Consider the following 16,457-nt stretch of genomic DNA (forward strand, 5'->3'; position numbering starts at 1 on the left):
GCTGCTATTAGTTTAAAAATGGCCTCGCCCCTTTCAATTTTAAAATTATATTTTTGAAGTGAAATGTTTTCCTTAATTAATAATCTTTTCAGCTTTGCAACAATCTTATCGACACCGACAACCTTCCCTAATCATTGCCTTTTTATCGTGCAGCCTTCCCATCTATGCAACTTTAGCTATATAAGATTTTGCATCGTTCCTAAACGTTATTTTCATGTCTGTTACACAAAAATTTGTAATAAGCTTTAGCAACTTAGATGCACTTGAACATCATGTCATATACATTTTGCTTCGTAACATAAGCATGGGTTGTAATCTTCAAAAGATCCCATCAGCATCACAACACAATAATATATCGATAAGATTTTTCTAGATGATTGAAGCTGGTAGTTGCTCTTTTATGCTAGCTTGTGTTGCTTACAATAAAGAGGAGAAGCTTAATTTTGGTTTTCTTCATTATCTTAGCAATGTGAGCAAAAGAGACTTCAATCCATTGTGGCCAAATTTGGCTCTGCCTGAAAAAGAGCTAACTCTGACAAGGTACCCATTGCAAAAAGTAGAGGAAACGCCATCTTTAATAATATCTTTAATGAGGTACTAGCTAAAGATTTCTCTGATAAATAAAAATAACTGTATTTAAAAAAACGTGACTTTCATGCGATAAAGATTATTTTTAGAATGGCTAACTCCCCTTGAAGCAGGTGTTACCATTGGAGGATCGTTGTCCAATGATTTTATTTAAAAACGAAGTTGCAAAACAGAATGGTCTTTTTTTGCACGAGGAAGCATATCAACTGCGAATCAGTTGCATTCACATATATAAAATCTAGATATCTTTGCCTTCTGGGCAACAAAATATACCTTTTTGAGACTTTCAATTAAGTGATAAACATTATATCTCCTTGAGTACTTGGTTGCTTTCTATTTCCCTTCACATTAGACAAAACAAAAGAACACATCCTTTTCATGATCATAAACCATTTTAATAAACAAAATTCCTATATAAAGCTCTAATATATTATCAAGAGGTATAGGCACTCAATAAAGTAACTATTTTTATTTATCAACTATCTATCAAGTTCTGTCTCTATAGCAAACGGAGTAATATTTCAATCAGCAAATGCCCATTCGCTCAGCTTCACCCAATGAGCACTGGTATGGCACAATTTTCTTCAGTATGATTTGCGCTGTTGCAAATCTATTGTAAACGCCATTCTGAACTTGCATAGGAAACTCTTTCCACTGAGCCTGAAAGACCAAGTTCAGCATGGCCATTTGCATGTTTAATGTGTCGTCCAATCTACTGCTGTACATCTTTTCAAAGCAATGCCTCTTTTGCTCCTCCACAACAGTTTGATTCACCATCACACTGGCCATGATGCATTCTGGGGTTTCTTTGGTGACGATTTCGATCATTGGCAACTTAAACCGCTCTTCCTGGTCTGCAATCGAGGCCCGAACACCGCAAAGGACTTTCGGAGAAAAGTAGCACATGTGAGCGTAAAGGCCATCTGGAAAATGAAGAACAATTTCTAAATAGAATAGCATTTGATAGCAATACATTATCATGCTTGAGATCACGAAGTTTTATGTTCTGGGAATGGAGTGTCATATGTTTTAAATAAAAATTTTTAGGGAACTGTCATGGAAGTAGTAGCCTACATCGCTCGGTGTATACAGGGACATTTCAATTAAAAGAAATTTGATGCAAATTCCTACATACCCATGACTTTCTCCTTTTCGGGATCATATTCTTCGTTCTCGCTGTGCATGTCACAGTTTTCAGTCATTTCTGCTAAGAAAAAGAGCATTGCTACATTACAAAATAGCTAAGTTAATGCATAAACTATATACAAGTAAACGAATCATGAATGTAGACAGTATTTCATAGTTTGTAATGATTCAACAAAACCTCCCCTCTCGAATAAGCTCCCTTTTGAACAACCCTTCCTCTTCAGCATCGATTACGGAATACCCCCCCCCTTATTATAATGACAGGTTTAAAAAAGACAGCCCAGGAACCTATTCACAATGTTTTTTACATTACAGCACATACATGGATATATCATAGTTTCATACAAGCTAATATATGAACTTTTTTATCGAATTCACTTCTTGTCCATTTTTGTCACCAATGTTGTTGTTTTCTTGATATCTTCTGACAATAAGATCAACGTTTTCATAAGTCCCTACTTTGTTACCGCTATCTTGCATAGGCCTCTCTTTTTCAGAACCGAATATCGAATTAGCTTTTAAATTAAAATTTATAAGATGTTACAATAGGAATGAAAAACTTTAAGGCTACAAGCAAAGATTGGTCGGAAAATTTATTGTAAATAAACTAATGTTGTCCTAATGTATGTCACGTTGAAAATTTGTATTAACTACACAAGCGCAATGTAAATTGACGGAAAGAAACTTTTGTATAGAAAACATTTAACCTACCATTGTATGTTGTTTCCTGGTATAGTCTTCTAATTTTTTGCAGAATCCATTGTGGGTCTGCTAGCATTTGGTGCCTAAAGACTGATTGTTTTGAAAGTAAATTACTATCATCTCACATTATTAAATTCTATAGTCAAAAAGATTTAATCACTACTCCATAATACTAGCTCTTTGTGCTAGTCTTAATGTTGTAGAGAATAAGTAATTTTTTCAACTAGTCTTGCAGTTTCAAGAAATGTAAAAGAGCTTTTTACTTTTCAAGTAGTTCTATTGATCAGGCAGATACTACGCATTATGTTGTTTAGAATCAGAAGGTGAGAGATAATCTTAATCTCTTTTTATCTTCTATTAACCGCCTTAAACTTTTTGCAGGAACAATTTTTAAATTTTTGAAATGAGCTTCAATCATTTTTCTTTGTGAGCTTCTAGAAAAATATCCTGCTTTCTGGTAGATGACAACGGCATGAAAAATTGTATTGAATAGATACCTGGCACTAGGCTTTTGGCTTTTGTCTCGTCGTCTCCACTCGCTGTCTTCAGTGTTGGATAATCTTTTTTAGATGCTTCGGCATTTTGCTTAGCAAGCTCCATCACTGAAAATATATTTCTGATTATCAATAAAAAATGCACAAGAATTTAGTTGTTATTATTATTTCAGAAAATCCTTGGATTCATTCAGTAATATCAATAAACTGTTACAAAGCTAGGGATTTTATCCAAAAAAAGTGAACACAGCTCAGATGCTACTTATGTAAAAAATAAACTTTCTTGCAAAATAGAGACAACACTTTAAAGGAAAAACTAGCTCTCTCAAAAACAGAAACAATTTAGTTTTAGTTTAATATTACTTATCAGCCATATTTTTTTATTCTCCAAATCAAATCTTGCTAGAGCTACATTTTGTGTCCTCGTTGTCCACAATAGATTCAATTTTTCAGATTTTGTCTTATAAACATGCAAAATTAGCGTGTAGCATTGCAGAAAGTTTATAGTATGTAAAGGAATATCACTCAAGGATAGAAATCAATTGATGGTCTAAAACTGAAGAAAGGTGGGAGCCACGTTCTTTTTAAATTTGACCAGAAAATTTTTGTCTGAGATCAATTTTCTTATTTTTTTGTTGATTCAAGGCTCTAATGTTTCTAATGTTGTTTTAAAATTTAATTTTTACAGCTTCATTCTGAGAATAGTGAATGACATAATTGCAATTCACTGTTGCCTGTTTGTTAACATGAGAAAAAATTTCATCTGATCATATTATATCTGACGATTATTCATTTTCTATATTTCATCTGAAGCTGGAAATGTTTAAATTTATAAAAAATATTCCAAATATTGGTGTAAGAAGAAGACTCTTACTTTCTTTCTTTGTCCTTTGCTTCTTTATTCTGAGAACAGCAGAGCTTTGTTTGACTTGATCATCCACGAAGGAGCGGCCTAAGTGTAACAAAGATTTGAAAATATATCTTTATCATTATAGATAGCAAAGTTTCAATGAAGTAAAGTCCAAATAATAAAGTCCAAAATAGATGTTTTAAGAGTTGAAAAACTATATTCTAACTGGATGTAGTAAAAGAAGTTTTTTTTAAAAAAACGATAAAAAATATAAAACAGGGCAAAGAAAATATTAAGACTTAAGTTACCAAACAAGATAGATCCGATACAATAATTGGGAATATTTTTTCCCTTATGTCTCCTTTTTTGTATTTCGACGAACATTCAGACTTCATTTGCCCTAATCACTTACATTAAATCTAACAAAAGCTAATTCAAATACCTGGAGCTTGATTAGTTTCAGTAAAAAATGACTTTGACAATCCAAGCTTGTAAATGATGTCAATCGCTGAATCTGTCGAGAAAAAATTATGTGAATTAATTTTGCATCCCGTTTGAAAACAGTTATCTTAAAAACATCCCATGCAATCCTCACTTAATGAATAACAATTCTATAATTCTCCCACTTTTGTAATAACATCTTTCAAAGCACTTCTTGATAAATTTTGTTTTTTTAAAATAGCCAGTTTCTTTGTATTTATTTGGTTTCGGGGCTATCTCTCGATTAGTTCTTTTACTTAGAGAGATATTCTTAAAACAATCGACCGTGAGTACAGTCAGGTAAAGAACATCTTTTTCTCCAGATTTTTATTTTTTTCCTTTTTCTCTTAGTTTTTATTATTTTATTTTGGTGATGTAATGTGTTAGTTGTTAAGAATTTTTTAAATTGAAGTAAGTATTGATTGACAATGTAATTGAAATTAAATATTATAAAACTTCAAAGGAAAAGTAATAACAATTATGTTTGTATTATATAAGTTATTGACCCTCCGAAACCGACTCGCAATAATAAAAAATCTTTTGACTAACCATCAAGCCCTTTTGCTTTCAGATCTTTGGCGAAAAGCTCCTCTGCAATACTTCTTTTGTAACGCTTGGGATATGAATCCCTTTGATACATATTCTTGATACGATCTGGAAAGCAATAAGACAGATTTGTATCATTGAATGCTCTTACTTATAATTTTAATCGTTTCATTTAGAAAGCTTCAATTATTGCACATCAGTTGTTAAATGTAAGCTTCATTCATGCATTTGTTGAAATTCTTCAACACTTTAAATATTAGTAACCATCTAATAAGCTTTTAAAGCGCACTTGTAATTTTGTTAATACAGCAGTGTGATTTGGCAATTGGAGAATAGTTTTTCATATGAATTACAAACCTGTGTCTTTTCGAACTCTTTCTTTGTGGAAAGATTCTTTATCGTTTCCAAAACCGGCTGACTTTGAATTCCTTTTTCTCATCTCTTTGAAAAACTGTCTAATTTTCCAAATACGGGAAACTGGTTCCTGAAAATAAATAAATTTCAATTTCATTTTTAATTTATTGAACCTTAAAAAAGGAAACTATTTCAGTCTATAAAATATTAAATAAAGAAATTAGAAAACATTGTTCACTGTTTGATAAATAATTGTTCATCCTCTGACGTACTCTAATGTTTTTATTAAACTGAGTTAGGCATAAAATGATATAATATATATTACCTTTCTCATTGATTCTTCACTTTCTTGTGAAGGTTTGTCTTGTTTTGAAAGAACTTTTCCCATCTTTTGACGAATATTAAATTCACCTCAGCAACTCTTTTCTAATACAGTCTCGATAAATCTCGAACTAAATTCACAAGCAACTAGTAGCATAAACTACAAGCGAGCATGTAAAAACTGTTTACTTCGATGCTTTTGCCCTCTTTTATAGCTCTGTACAAATTTGACGTCACAATCAAAATATAAATATCTAGAGACGTCTCAATCAAAATTACAAGCAATATGAAATTCGCAATTTGACGCAACAATGTGAACATGTTTTTTAATCGCAATATTTTGAGGAATTTTGACAAATTTTTGAGACTGTTAAAGTTCATAAATGACACATGCGCAGAAAAAAAAATTCATGAGATAAGCGTTCGCGCATCGGAAAATTCTTAGTTTCTACTTTTCGTCAGGCGAAATTATTCGAGGTAAACATGGAAAAATAGAACTGCACGATTTTCATAATGGGTCTTTGCAGGATGACATTCTCACAGCAACCGGAACTTAGTAGCAGTGAAATTGACTTGCAGTTACGTTCTTTACGATTAGGAGATAATTCTTCTCCTCAAGCAAATATTGTTTTTCAAATGCAGATTTAATTGGTATTCACCTTTATGATCTCTACATTTATGAAATTTGTGCACCCCTTCTTTCGCAAAATCTTGATTCCTCCTGCAATATAATATAAATGAATTTCTTTTTTTCTCGTATATAAGAATCGTAAAGGACAGCCACGAAACAACATATTTGTCCTAAAAATCTCGTGCACACTGAAATTTGATCGAAATCAGCAAACTAGTGTCGGTGGAGGTAACTTATACCTAAGTGATAGAACACAAAGTGTGAGCATTAATGGAGAACTATCTGAAGACCGTGAAATAGAATATGGTGTTTCTCAAGGCAGTGTTCTTGGACCTCTGATATTCTTACTTTATATAAACGATATCCGATTCTCTACCAAAATCTTAAACTTTCATTTATTTGCTGATGGTACTAGTATCTAAGTTTCTGATAAAGACGCCGAAAACTTAGAAAACATAATGAATAAAGAACTCAAAAATGTTTCAGATTGGCTGATTGCTAATTAGCTGACATCAATAAGTCTAATTTTTGTTCATCCACCCTTCTCTAAGAAAATTACACAAAAAATTTAACTAAAACTAAATAATCAACCAATAAAAGAAGTAGAAGAAGCTGAATATCTTGGTGTTCTTATTGATAAAAATTGAGGTTGGAAGTCCCACATTCAAAATTTAAATACAAAAATATCACAAGGCATTGGCATCCTAAGTAAAGTAAAACATTTTGCACCACAAAATATCTTGCTTAACATAAATAATGCTTTTGTACTACCAAACATACTTTATGGGCTCTTAAACTGGGGTAGTGCCTCTAAAACTGCCCTAGGTCCACTACATAAAAAGTTAAAAAAAGCTGTACGTCTGAAAAAATTTGAAAATAAAGCCGAACATAGTAAACCAGTTTTTAAATGCCTAAACAGTTTAAATTTTGAAGACTGTTACAAACTCGAGTGTGCTAAATTTGTGTATGATATTAACAAAAGTATAGCCGAAACTTCTATCAGTAAACTCTTTAAAAAAGCCAAAGATACTCATAATTACAAAACAAGATTTGCTAGGTCAGGAAAATTTTCTAAGCCAAGTTTTAGAACAAAATTTGGTAAAAATTTCATAAAAAATGTTGGTGTAGATGTTTGGAACTCCATTCCACAAAACATCAGACAATCAGGATCAAAAACAACTTCTGCCAAAGCCTTAAAAAGATTTATGATCTCAATATACTAGTGCCCCCTTCCACTAGATATACTATAATATTGACACATAAAGAAAGAAAAGAACTCTAACAAAGTTTCAAAAGCATTCCACCACCTTTCTCTATCCCCTTTTTAATTTTTGCCACGCTTCCCTCAAACAAATAGATTCGATTTACGTTTTAACTATTATATTCAAGACCAACATTTTTATTATTCAAAATTTTTATTTCTAGTTTAAAAAGTTATTGTTGTTTATTGATATTGTATTGATTTATAATGCACATGCGTAGCGTAGTTTTGTTAAGTCATACTTGCACATGCACGTGCAAAAAACTACGCTGTTGCAAAACTTACTTGCACATGCGTAGTTTTGCTAAGTCATAAGCAAAATGCTTTCGTTCGCCGCACACGGGAGCGAAATGCTTAAGCAAAGTACCAGGAATGAAACTTTGCTTAGGCAAAATGCTCTCGTGTGCGCCTAGCTTAAGCTGCAAGCTGAAGTGGGCCTCAGCAGGTTCAAAAGCTAGGTCTCTTTGGACGATGGAAGCTGTAAAAATCTACAGAAACGAAGAAGAAAATATACAGTTAAAATATACAATTGACTAACTCTGAGGGCAGTAATGGTATTCTTGATGACTTGATGTTCTCCCCTATTAACAGGGCTTCGAGGCTGTCTCAGCCTGATTCTGAGCATCCAGTGGATATCACAATGTTGGATAATTGCAAAGGGCTGGGTGAGGCATGCAAGAGAATAATTACAGATGCTAATGAATCACCGTTGCCTTCGTCGGTCCTTGATGAACTGATGCACGGAGTTGTGCATAGTAGCGAGACCGAGATTGAAAATGGAGCTTTAAAAGAGCATACTGGAGATGAGCTCGTCGTTTCGGATAAAGGGCGCGTTGTTTGCGCCAACATTTGCGAATCACAAGATGTCCGAATCAGTCTTATGAAGGACCCTTCAGCAATGAAGGACAACTCCTTGACGAAAGAAACTTGTTCTTGTATTCACTCTAGATGACGAAATCCTTATAGCAGAAAGCTCCTGTGTATTATCAATAGAAGAACAACCAAAGGGCCCCACGAGTGCCTTTTGCAAGGAGGTACAATGACATATTACATGTGAAATGAACTAACTACAGCGAACCATCCGAAAAGAGAATTTGATAGTGGAAACTGCATATACAACGTAGGCTAGGGTATTTTGGAGTGTCGGTCAGGGGATATTTGAATTAGGAGAGCATTTTTGCATTTTATGAGAGTAAACTTTGCTCTGGGCCTAAAACCTGAAGCGGGTTTAATATGAACATCATTTCATAATGATATTAATGAATAATTACAAGTATTTACTTGCAAATATGTTATTACTCGTGTGATATATTGTATATACGGCATTTGGTATATAAACTATTTGGTATATATATGGCATTTGGTATATAAATATAACTTAGGGCGAGGTCTAATCAAATAGTAGTTTTTATCGTCATATTGAATTTAGTATTTTTAGCGATTAAGTAAGGAAGAAATGGAAACTGAAGTAAAAAGGGAGCAGAAATGTTCAGAAGGGGAAAGGAGAAAAGAGCGGGAATGTGAGACGAAGGAAGGAGGTAGTTAAGATAGAGAACAATATCACTGTTCACTCCAAAACTTATGCTACGAATGCCTTACGTACGGTGATAAGATATTGTCTTTCTAGAAACTTAGATGCGTAAAGCTCTATATGAGCACCTCCTCTATAATGCTTTCATTGAGTATTTAAATTTCTATCGCATACTGTCTTGTAATGCCTGAACATTTCACAGCAAAGCAGGAACTCGAGAGACAAACAACATTTTATCAAAATAACAACATATTATTGAATCCATGCATTGATATATACAATTAAAACGCTAAAATCCAATTACAAATTCAACCAAGGCTTATTCCTGGTCAGATTTAAAATTTTCCAACAAACTCTAATATAGTCAATATATCTTTAATCATGTCCTGGAGATGACAGGGTCATGTCTTTATTCAGCAAATGCCCATTCGCTCAGCTTCACCCAATGAGCACTGGTATGGCACAATTTTCTTCAGTATGATTTGGGCTGTTGCAAATCTATTGTAAACGCCTTTCTGAACTTGCATAGGAAACTCCTTCCACTGAGCCTGAAAGACCAAGTTCAGCATGGCCATTTGCATGTTTAAGGTGTCGTCCAATCTACTGCTGTACATCTTTTCAAAGCAGTGCCTCTTTTGCTCCTCCACAACAGTTTGATTCACAATCACACTGGCCATGATGCATTCTGGGGTTTCTTTGGTGACGATTTCGATCATTGGCAGTTTAAACCGCTTCTCCTGGTCTGCAATCGAGGCCCGAACACCGCAGAGGACTTTCGGAGAAAAGTAGCACATGTGAGCGTAAAGGCCATCTAGAAAATGAAGAAAAGTTTATATAGAGAATGATAATTAATAGCGACACATTATCATACTTGAGATTGCGAAGTTTTATGTTCTGAGAATGGAGTGTCATGTATTTTAAATAGAAATTTTTAGGGAACTGTCATGGAAGTAGTAGCCTGCATCGCTCGGTGTACAGGGACATTTCAATTCGATGAAATTTGATGAAAATTCCTACATACCTATGACTTTCTCCTTCTCGGGATCATATTCTTCGTTCTCGCTGTACATGTCACAGTTTTCAGTCATTTCTGCTAAGAAAAAGAACATTGCTACATTACAAAATAGCTAAGTAAATGCATGAGCTATTAACAAGTAAACGAATATTGCATGTACACAGAATTTCATAGTTTGTAATGATTCAATTAAACCTCACCTCTCAAATAGGCTCCCTTTCGAACAACCCTTCCTCTTCATCATCGATCACAGAATAAACCCCATCTCTCGAATATGCCCCCCCCCTTATTATAATGTCATGTTTAAGAAAGACAGCCCATTAATAAGATCCTCTTCACAATGTTTTCTACATTATAGCACAGACATGGATATATCATAGTCTCATACAAGCTAATATAAAAACTTTTTAATCGAATTCACTTTTTGTCCATTTTTGTCACCAATCTTGTTGTTTTCTTAGTATATTCTGACAATAAGATCAACTTTTTAATAAGCCCCCACTTGGCTACTCCCATCTTGCAAAAGCCCCTCTTTTCAGAACCGAATATCGAATTAGCTTTTGAATTCAAATTTATACGATGTTACAACAGGAATAAAAAACTTTAAGGCTACAAGCAAAGAGTGGTCGCAAAATTTATTGTAGATAATCTAATGTTGTCCGAATGTATGTCACGTTGAAAATTTGTATGAACTACACAAGCGCAATGTAAATTGACGGAAAAAGACTTTATTTAGTAGAGAAAACATTAAACCTACCATTGCATGCTGTTTCCTGGAATAATCTTCTGATTTTTTGCAGAATCCATTGCAGGTCTGCGTGCCTAAAGACTGATTTTTATGAAAGTAAATTACTATCATGTCATATTATTACATTCTAGAGTCAAAAAAGATTGAATCGCTACTCCATAACACTTTCTTTTTGTGCTAGTCTTGAATGTGAATAGAATAAGTAATTTTCTCAACTAGTCTCACAATTTCAAGAAATGTAAAAAAACTTTTTACTGTACTTTCAAGTACAGGCAGATTCTACGCATGATGATACTTAGAATCAGAAGGTGAGACATACTCTCTTTTTATCTTCTATTAACCATCTCAAATTTTTTGCAGGAAGAATTTTTGAGATGTGTTTCTATCATTTTTCGTGAGCTTCTAGAAAATATCCTGCTTTCTGGTAGATTACAACAGCATGTAAAAGAATATTGAATAGATACCTGGCACTAGGCTTTTGGCTTTTGTCTCCTCGTCTCCACTCGCTGTCTTCAATATTGGATCATTTTCTCCAGGTGCTTCGGTATTTTGCTTAGCAAGCTCCATCACTTGAAAAAATACTACATAATATAAGATATTTCTTAGAGATTATTAAATGAAAAATGCACAAGAATTTAGATGTCATTAATATTTCATAAAATCCATGGTTTCATTCAGTAATATCAATAACCTGGTATAAAGTTAGAGATTGTATCCTAAAAAGTGAACACAATTCAGATGCTACTTATGTAGAAAGTAAACTCCTCTTGCAAAATAGAGACAACACTTCAAAGGAAACACTAACTCTCTTAAAAACAGAAAACATTTAGTTCTAATTTAATATAAGTTATAAGCAATATTATTTTATCTTCCAAATCAAATCGTGCTAGAGCTACATTTTCTGTCCTCTTAGTTCACAATAAATTCAATTTTTAAAGTTTGTCTTATGAACATGCAAAATTTGCATACCATTGCCTAAAAGTTATATTATGTAAAGGAATATAATTCAAGGATAGTGGTCAATTGGTGGTCTTAAACTGAAAGATATGTGGAAGCCACATTATTCTTTTTTTGATTTAAGGCTCTAATGCTCCTAATGTTGTCCTTGTTCTAAAATTGAATTTTTGCAGCTTCGTTCTAAGTACAGTCAATGACGATATTGCAAGAAATTTTCTTTTAACACGGTTGTCCGTGTTTTGATATGAGAAAAGATTCTATCTGATTATATTATATCTGACGATTATATAAAATATATTTTTTATTTTCTAATGTTTTATCTGAAGCTGGAAACGTTTAATTTTTTATAAAAAATTCCAAAGATTGGTTTAAGAAAAAGAATCTTACTTTCTTTCTTTGTCCTTTGCTTCTTCATTCTGAGAACAGCAGAGCTTTGTTTGACTTGATCATCCACGAAGGAGCGGCCTAAGTGTATCAAATATGTGACTTTATACCTTTATCAAAGGTTTTTTCATTTTAGATGTTTCAATTTTTCAATGTTGTAAAGTCGAAAACAATTAAGTCGATAAAAGGTGTTTTAAGAGTTCTACAACTATATTCTAATTGCAAGTGGCAAAAGACGTTTTATAGAAAGAAGTTGAAGATACAAAACAGAGCAAAATGATTTTTATACTTAATTTACCAAACAAGATAGATCTGATATAATGATTGGGAATATTTTGTTCCTTTGATGTCTCCTTTTTGTATTTGGCCGAACATTAAGACTTCATTTGCCGTAAATCATTCACATTAAATCTCACGAAAGCTAATTCAAATACCTGGAGCTTGATCAGTTTCAGAAAAAAATGACTTTGACAATCCAAGCTTGTAAATGATATAAATTGTTGAATCTGTCGAGAAAAAAATTATGAGAATGAATTTTGCATCCTGTTTGAAAACTGTAATCTTAAAAACATGCTATGCATTCTCAACACTATGAAAGAAAATTCTATACCTATTTTAACTTAACAACTTTCAAATCACTTTCCTATGCATGTTGTTTTTTCAAAAATAACAAATTTTCAATTAGTTCCTTTACTTAGAGAGATATTCTTAAAACAGTCGACCATGAGTATAATTTTAGATGTAGCAATTTTAATTAACAATTTAGATCTACGATGTTTTGTTTTGCTGTAGTAGATTAAGGGCCATTTCGGCCTATACGTCTGTTTTTAATACAATCACGTAAAGAATACCTTTTTCTCTATGTTATTATATTTTTTCTTTTTCCCTAAATTATTATTTTCTTAATTTTGGTGTTGTAGTTTGTTAGTTGTTAAGAATTATTAAAATGAAGTAAGCATTGATTGATAATGAAATTGAAAATTAAATGATATGAAACTTCAAAGAAGAAGTAAAAACAATTACGTTTGCATTTCATAAATTATTGACCCTCCGATACCGACTAATATGATAAGAAAATTGTTTGACTAACCATCAAGCCCTTTTCCTTTCAGATCTTTGGCAAAAAGTTCCTCTGCAATACTTCGTTTGTAACGTTTGGGATTTGAATCCCCTTGATACATTTTCTTGATACGATCTTGAAAGCAATAAAACAAATCTACATCATTGAATATTCGTGCGTATAAATTGTTTCATTTAGAAAGCTCCAATTTTAGCACGCCTGCTCACTTTTTTTATTAATGTTAGCTTCATTTGTGCTTTCGTTGAAATTGTTTAACACTTTAAATATTAGTAATTATATAATAAGCTTTAAAAATGGACTTATAATTTTGTTAATACAACAGTGTGATTTAGAAATATAAGAAAATTTTTTCATATTGATTACAAACCTGTGTCTTTTCGAATTCTTTCCTTGTAAATAGATTCTTTATTGTTACCAGAATCGGCGGATTTTGAAGTCCTTTTTCTCATCTCTTTGAAGAACTGTCTAATTTTCCAAATACGGGAAACTGGTTCCTGAAAATAAATAAACTTAAATTTCATTTGTGATTTATTGAACCTTAAAAAAGGAAACTATTTCAGTCTATAAAATATTAATTTGCCAATAAAGAAATTAGAAAACATTGTTCACTGCTTGATAAATAATTGTTCATCCTTTGACGTGCTCTAATGTCTTAATTAAACTGAGTTAGGCACATGATATAATATATATTACCTTTCTCATTGATTCTTCACTCTCCTGTGAAGGTTTGTCTTGTTTTGAAAGAACTTTTCCCATCTTTTGACGAATATTAAATTCACCTCAGCAACTCTTTTCTAATACAGTTTCACTAAACCTCGAACTAAATTCACAAGCAACTAGTAGCATAAACTACAAGCGAGCATGTAAAAACTGTTTACTTCGATGCTTTTGCCCTCTTTTATAGCTATTTGCAAATTTGACGTCACAATCAAAATAGAAATATCTAGAGACGTCTCAATCAAAATTACAAGCAATCCTAAATTCGCAATTTGACGTGACAGTGCAAAAATGTTTCATTCGAGTCTAACTTTTATTATTTATTTGCTCGCTCTTATTTTTATTTTTGAGGATGAAGAGTTATATTTAGCTTACAAATGTACAAAGTCGTTATTTATTTATTTATTCATATTAATCTTTGGCCATTATTCATTGACGAACAACACACTAAAAAACATTGTTTAACAAAATAAAACAAACATTTTATAACACGAAGTTCTGAGCATGTGCTCAAGCTTCGTATTTTCAACAGTCAACTCCATTTTGGTACTTCAATTATTTTTTCATTTCATTGTCGTTATTTGGATTAATTACCGTACACAATATTTTATCACTTAATATATTTTATTGGATTCTTCCATCTTGTACGTTCACAAAATTTTATAAAATTTTAAAAGAGAGAAACATACAAACAAAACGGTTAATAAGAACCAAAATTAGCTAATTAGAACCACCAGTTCCGATTCTAAAGTTCTGAAATAGCTAAAAAGTTTTTAATTAAAGGCAAAAAGAATTTAAAATGATTTTAGGATATGAATTATACTGACTAGTTTAACAGAAATTTGCATTTGAAAATATTTGTAACCTAAAATGAATTTTTCTTGCTCTAAGCTTGGATCTAAATTAAAGTGCCAAGGATCATATAAAATTAGAAATGATGTAATAAAAATATCAAAACGGGTATCACAAATAAATGCACAATTTCTTTCTACCTCAAATACAAAACAAAGCTGACAATTAAAAGCTGGCTTGACACACTTCATTACATTTAACCTGAGTATTTGCTACAGAAAACAACATGCAACTTTACTTTCTTTGTCTATAAAAGTTTTTCCTCTAGTTCGTAACTACACTTAGCTGGTTAAAATGGAAAATTAATCTTTTGAAAATCAAGTCTCACATTTGCTAATACCTCGATGGAGTGCTTAAGGTAGATTAATTCCAATGATGCAACATTTTTTCACTTTATAATGACATAATGAATTTTCAATTTTTTGCTTTTTTCCGGTAGTAACTAACAAGCTTAGAAAGGCTGCATAACAACGGCAAAGCAGTCAAGTTGAATCGCAACCGTAAAAAGGTTAGTTAAATCCTACACGTAATAATAAACTATTTAGATCAAGCATCTTGAAGTTATTTATAGATATTTGAAATAAAACAAGCTACAGAGCTATAAAATAACAACGGCCTAAGTGACAAGTTTCGTTACTTTATTGTGAAATAAATGCAATCTATGTGGCAATAATCCACAAATTTTTGCTGTGTTTATCGACTCGAAAAGATTATTCACTAATTTGACTGGTTGGAGATGTTTAAGACAGGCGGAATCTTTGAAAGGAAAGAAAATTCTTCAAACCAAATGCTTTGACAACTATAGTTTAATAGTTGTGGGGAATGAAGCGACCTTCGTTAATTCTAAAGTTCTTCCTTTTTAAGTTTCTTCACTTTGATTCGATGATGTGAGATGAAAGTTTTTCATTGTTAGTTAAATCTCCTGTATACTTCCAACTATCTATTTTTTGACATTTGCTTTAGATTCTGTGTTAAAAGGCTAAACCCCGATTCGACCATGCCGTTATACTTGTGAAGTCTAAATATTCCTTTATATAGAAAAACCCAAACAGGATGAGTTTTAAAAATTGAAATCTGTTTTGCAGCTTTTATCACCACAGCTTTCTACATAACTAAACCATTGGATAAAAACCTGCAAAGGATTGCCTTAATTGTGTATTCAATCATTTTAATGGTTTTAATTTTCTGATGCCAGTTATTTTTAATACATCTTAGGCAGAATTTTAACTTGTAAACAAGATCTTTTAAAAAATAAGCCGTATTATTACAACCTTTACCAACATTTACACGTTTTCAATTTTCCAAGTACAAACGTTTTAGACAAAGAACTTGTCTTGATAAGATTTGACGCTGTATGATAAATTTTACTAAGCAATATCTTGTTTAGGAAACAAATGACTCTTAGCATTTTTCTAAAGACTTCTATAATGGCTCAGCTCTTTGGAGAATAACTTAAGCTTTTGTAAATCTATGGCTATTTTGTTCTGCATTTCCAAAAAAGATAGCCTCGATTGAGCGTGAAAGACCAGTCGTCACTCAAACGTCATTGAAAAGAATTCCATTCCAACGAGTATAGCGATGACTTTTCTCGTGTAAACAAATAGATCATGTATTATCAATTATCAATCGCTAAAGTGCATTGCTTTAAGGATTTCATCCACATTCTGCTGGCACCTTGCTGGTGCTATGTGAGTGGAAAATAGTACAGAAAGGTTGTGTAAAACAAAGCTAATTTTGTTATGATCGGATACATGTCATGGAAACATGAACGCAAAACGATAGCCAGATACACTTTTAAA

The 16,457-nt window shown here is 32.3% G+C and overlaps 2 protein-coding genes and 2 long non-coding RNA genes across 4 annotated transcripts; all 4 read right to left on the reverse strand.

The window, feature by feature from the left end:
- Nucleotides 1–973: 973 nt before the first annotated feature.
- On the reverse strand, nt 974–1,939 carry LOC135694822 (uncharacterized). The gene is made up of 2 exons (XM_065213702.2): nt 1,724–1,939; nt 974–1,511 (listed from the first exon to the last, which is right to left on the reverse strand). The coding sequence occupies exons 1-2, from the start codon at nt 1,809–1,811 to the stop codon at nt 1,114–1,116; spliced, it is 486 nt and encodes a 161-aa protein (XP_065069774.2). The 5' UTR covers nt 1,812–1,939; the 3' UTR covers nt 974–1,113.
- Nucleotides 1,940–4,110: 2,171 nt separating this feature from the next.
- LOC148959778 (uncharacterized) lies at nt 4,111–4,931 on the reverse strand. The gene is made up of 2 exons (XR_016143947.1): nt 4,810–4,931; nt 4,111–4,294 (listed from the first exon to the last, which is right to left on the reverse strand). It is a non-coding gene; the product is annotated as an uncharacterized LOC148959778 (long non-coding RNA).
- A 4,202-nt stretch (nt 4,932–9,133) lies between these two features.
- LOC135694696 (uncharacterized) lies at nt 9,134–13,189 on the reverse strand. Its single transcript, XM_065213530.2, has 7 exons — nt 13,099–13,189; nt 12,443–12,514; nt 12,012–12,089; nt 11,132–11,236; nt 10,677–10,748; nt 9,926–9,997; nt 9,134–9,715 (listed from the first exon to the last, which is right to left on the reverse strand). Exons 1-7 carry the CDS (start codon nt 13,187–13,189, stop codon nt 9,318–9,320), a joined length of 888 nt encoding a protein of 295 aa, XP_065069602.2. The 3' UTR covers nt 9,134–9,317.
- A 191-nt stretch (nt 13,190–13,380) lies between these two features.
- Nucleotides 13,381–13,892, reverse strand: LOC148959779 (uncharacterized). The gene is made up of 2 exons (XR_016143914.1): nt 13,783–13,892; nt 13,381–13,583 (listed from the first exon to the last, which is right to left on the reverse strand). It is a non-coding gene; the product is annotated as an uncharacterized LOC148959779 (long non-coding RNA).
- Nucleotides 13,893–16,457: the final 2,565 nt, after the last annotated feature.

This window comes from Rhopilema esculentum, chromosome 8 (genome assembly GCF_057945365.1).
Source record: "Rhopilema esculentum isolate cy_ngs chromosome 8, ASM5794536v1, whole genome shotgun sequence".
Classification (NCBI taxonomy): domain Eukaryota; kingdom Metazoa; phylum Cnidaria; class Scyphozoa; order Rhizostomeae; family Rhizostomatidae; genus Rhopilema; species Rhopilema esculentum.